We start from the raw sequence: 4,536 nt of genomic DNA, 5'->3' as shown, positions 1-4,536 counted from the left end.
CTGTGCACCATTCCTGCTGCCTTCTCTGGCTGCCAGCACAGCCAGCCTGTTCTCAGGTGGTCCCAGGCAAAGAAAAGGCAGTAGGGACGGTGCACAGGGTGCTGGAAATGCGCCAAGCCTGAGCTTCCCTGATCACACCTGGGCTTCCAGCATCCTCTTGGATCCAGTGGATGCTGCCTGAGAGCTGGGGCTGCACCTATGCATCTAGCACCCTGCCCAGGCAGCCCCGGGGGACACTGCCACCATGGAGGGAAGCACTGGGCCTCCCCCGCCCCGCCCCAACCTGGTGGTTGCACAGGCAGGCTCTGCCAAGCAGGGGGGGGCATCAAGGGGCCTGATGGTTTGTGTTTGTTTTTGTTTTTTCTTCCAGAGCCTGCCTGCATCTTCCACAGCTAGGGAGCAAGCTGCCAGCAGGTCACATGGCCCCTAAGCTGCAGGGGACCCGGGTGCTTACCTCCGTGGCAATGGTGCCCCAGTGGCACCCCGCCCTGGCAGTCCTGGGGGGCACCGCCCTCATGGAAGGAAGCACTGGAGCCCCCCACAGCTTGGGGCCCACTGGCAGCCCACCCTCTGGCCACAGGAAAGGCAGGCAGGCTTGAGGGGTGGGGGCGGGAGGAGGATTGGTCCCCCACCACTGCCCCTCCAGCAAAGCCTGCCCACTCCGCAGCAGGGGGCCCTATAGCTTCATTCTAGCTCTGACTTGCCTGCATATCTGTTTGAAATGCCTTGGGTTCTATAATAAGATACTTATTCCATCTGTCTGGAGCACTGTGATTGGTTGTTTCAGTAAGCATTGTGACCAGTTGCCAAGACAACCAATCATGGTGCTCTAGACAGACAGTAAGCCTATTACTATTGTTATAGATAGATAGATATAATATATGTGTGTGTGTGTACACACACACACTTTATTTTTTTGTATACTTAAAACCAGTATTTTAACAAAGTTTTCTACAGGCTTTTTTCATAAAAATAGATATGGTGCAGTTTGTATCTGTAAAGATCCTGGTTTTTGGTATTTGCTTAATGTCAAAAGCTGTTGTGTGTTGTTACTATGACAGTGGTTCAGCTTTTTCCAAGTTATATAATTAAGGAATTTTCAGCTTGTATTTTTAATAAATTCATTTAATTTCTTGTCACTTCAGCTGCATCCATGCTGAAGTAAGTATATCAGATGATAAAGGTAAACCAGAAGGGGTCTAATAAGTTCTTTTACTTAATAGTAAAACCATCCATATGAGCTGTGAATGGATTTTGTAATAAAACTGCTTGGATAGATCAAGTAGTAGTGTTTCACCTCTATTTTATGGTTGGTCACAGTAGATCTTGAGCAAATGGCCTGCTGGAGCTACAGTTGCATTAAATGACTAGCCATTGTACCTGCTGAACTAGGGTGCAAAGGTGACAGCAGGTATACTGTTTATTCCGTTTAGATACATATTATTAGTTCATTATTTCACAGATATGCTAAACTGATGTAGCCATGCTCTAAATCACCAAGATGATCATTGTTCTGTGTGCATTAATTGTCTCAGCTAATCAGATGTATTCCTCTTAATTCAGGTTTTGAAGGTTGGTGTGGTGTGTGCTAATCGTACACGGGTTTATCATAAACTCAAACACTTTAAATACAAGTTGTATCTACTCTGCTGTTCTAAAACAGAGCTGGAGGATGTTGAGGATGAATCAGTCAAAGATACAGTGGAAAGGCTTTTCAATCAGTTGAAAGAAAGTGGCTGGATTCAAAAGGTATGATGGGATATGTGAGCACGTTAGGGTGGTTTCCATCAACGGAGGTAAAAAAAAAAAATACGTAAATTTGGTGGGCTACTGAAGTACGTGGAAGGTAAAAAAATATCTTCAACCATGCAAGAAATGCAGTCACTTCCTATAAAAAGCAGTTCCCTTCTTAAAAGCAAATATGACTTGCAAAACAAACATGCTTCCTGTGGGCAGAGAGAAGTTGTATACACATATTAGTCTGAAGTCAGATGGAGGACAAGGTAGTCTTTCTACAAAAAGTGAGACAGTGCACCTTAGACCAGCCGAACCAAAGAGATGCTGTGGCTCATAAAAACGTATATCTCTCTGATTCAGTTAGTCTATAAGGTGCACCTTTACCTTGTCTTCTGTCTTGCTTTCTGTGTATATTAATCTCAACTCCAGTTGTTAAAAATATCTTACTGCCTTTAGTCCAGCACCTGTAATTCAGGGAGCTGTTTTCTGTTCTGAAATACTGTCTCCCTTAGTATGAGTGAAACCAGACTTGCTAAGTAAGCTTTTGAAGCTTTCTTTTTAATATCCTGAATCACTGCTGCCACTTGTTTGTGAATGAAACGGAGTAGACAAAGCAGTATACATTTATATTATTCAGCTGTTCTTTGATAACATTATACAATCTTTGCTTTCATACAGGAATATAACAAATTTGAAAGCTATATGGATGCTGCAGACTTATTCCAAGAGGAGAAAATAGACTGAGGATCCATGCATCTCATTTTGAAAGAGGCTTTGTAAATGGCCATGAGCATGAAATATCTCCATGTGATCTTCAAGAGTTTTCTCTGTAGTTTTATATTTTAAATGTAGCTGTTCCAGTAAATTGCTGAAGATATAAAGGAATTTGCTACATTTTCTTCTTATCTCTAATTCTCGATGTTGACTTGCATAACATTTTGCAAACTCAGTCACACTCTGTGCATAGGTTGCATGAACTTCCTTTTGTACTTGCAACCCATCTGAAGAACCTATGCCCTTGTGAAAGAAAACATTTCTGCATTACTGCATTGTAGAGTCCGTTGCAGTGCTGTGCATGAGAGAGAGACTTTCTGGAGAAGTACATATTTATCTCTGAATAATTGAGATCATATCTTCTTATCACATTTCTGTATATTTGTGTTATGAGCATTGAGTCATTAATGTGGTTACAATGAGAGAAACAGAGGAAAGAGTGCTTTTGCCTCTGTATTAAACAGATGAGGTGGGAGTATGTGTGTGGTGGTTAAAGGTGAGTGAATAATTCCTCAAGGCTTATCCAGTAACAGAAATCTGAGAGTGCTGACTTTGGTAGAAGTATGTACAAAGGCTACTGTCTCATGCCTACTAGCTCTCTAGGCTTCATGAAACCCAGCTGCAATTCTTCTTTTTGCCTCTTCCAGGAACTGGGAAAGGCTGAGTGGCCTGTAGTGCTTGGCCCATTTGAAGTATATTTAATGAATCAGACTCTGGAATTTTGGGAGTGAAGAGTATGGGTGTGCAAGAGAAGGCTCAAAGTTGCTCTTCTATTTGAATCTGGATTGAAAGAACCATTTTGAATGGTCTGTCTATTGTACTATACTTATGCATGCCTATCACCTGGGAAAATTAGTGACCTAATGGCTGATGAGGTTAATCATGCTCTATTATACCAGTAACATAATTCCTCACCAGAAAATTAAAGAAATGAAGCCAACACATTAAAAGGTAATGGGGTTCTAGTCAGGGATACCAACTTCTTCTCCATGTACCTGAATTCTCAATTATATAAAATCCTTTTGTATAAGTTATCAGTGTAAAACGTGTATCTTCTCTTATCTGTACATTACAGTGACTTTCCCAGAGAACCTGTGGCAAGCACCTAGATTCCAGGCACTCCACACTGTCACAACATCTGATCCCATGTCCTGCTTGGCAAATCTGAAAGTTAACTTTTTTTTTTAGTTTCATTTTTCACTGTTCTCAGGGTCCATAAAAATCAATGGAAGGACACTTACTAATTTGATTTGGCTGTTCTGGATCAGGCCTACTGGATTTGGCCTTGAGCATGTCACCTTTGAGAGAGACCAAACCCATTTCTTCTACTCTGAGAGCAACACCTGTGAACCATGCTACACTTTCATTTTTTTGAGATAAAATGGCAGCATTTTTTATAGTGTAGAAAAGAGTTTGTCACACTCTTTGACAAATGGCTTTGAAACAAATGGGCGGGGGTTGTCCCATAATGAAGGCTATCTAGTACCCATACTCATTTAAGCTTTGTATACAAGTGGGGCATTTTCAGGAAAAATGAATATGCTTTGCACTTTTTACCTTTTTTAATTGCACAAAAATGTGTATTTAATGCAGAATGAGTGAACTTTCCTCTTTTAGGTATATGTCTGCTATTGGATAAAAATTACATAATGGCTGTAATGATTGCTTTGAACCCATTTTTGTATATATGTATATTTTTCTCCCACAAACTAAAAGGGAATAACTTTAAAAAGTGTGTTTCCTTTGTGCAATTTGCAATTGAGGAAGACTGTCCTATAGAAGCAAAACACCAAAATTACTTTTGGTGTGGTGAGAGAACTGTATGGAAAGACCAGATGTACTTCGTGCTGATTCCAAAATATACCTGCCCAGAGGAAGACTGACAGCTGGTGGGTAAAATTCAGAGACAAACTTTAGTGTAATTTACACACTTGTTCTGATTCCTCAGCATCTAGATTATGCTATCTTAAATTCTCACCTACCTTCAGACCTGCAAATTCCAAATGTGTTGCTTTGGAATTTGGC

At 41.1% G+C, this 4,536-nt stretch overlaps 1 protein-coding gene across 2 annotated transcripts in view; it reads left to right on the top strand.

Moving 5' to 3' along the window:
- CCDC82 (coiled-coil domain containing 82) overlaps window positions 1-4,298 on the top strand; it is a 36,626-nt gene extending 32,328 nt beyond the window's left edge. For both annotated transcript variants that reach the window (XM_019524893.1, XM_019524892.1), the window contains 2 exons: window positions 1,564-1,749; window positions 2,416-4,298. In XM_019524893.1, the coding sequence (XP_019380438.1) occupies window positions 1,564-1,749; window positions 2,416-2,481 (252 nt within the window). In that variant the 3' untranslated portion in view covers window positions 2,482-4,298. The remainder of the gene's footprint in view (window positions 1-1,563; window positions 1,750-2,415) is intronic.
- Window positions 4,299-4,536: the final 238 nt, after the last annotated feature.

Source organism: Gavialis gangeticus, unplaced genomic scaffold (assembly GCF_001723915.1).
Source record: "Gavialis gangeticus isolate Ggan-Ray unplaced genomic scaffold, GavGan_comp1, whole genome shotgun sequence".
Lineage (NCBI taxonomy): Eukaryota > Metazoa > Chordata > Crocodylia > Gavialidae > Gavialis > Gavialis gangeticus.
Note: the sequence above shows the minus strand (reverse complement) of the source record. Positions and strands in the feature narration are given on the sequence as shown.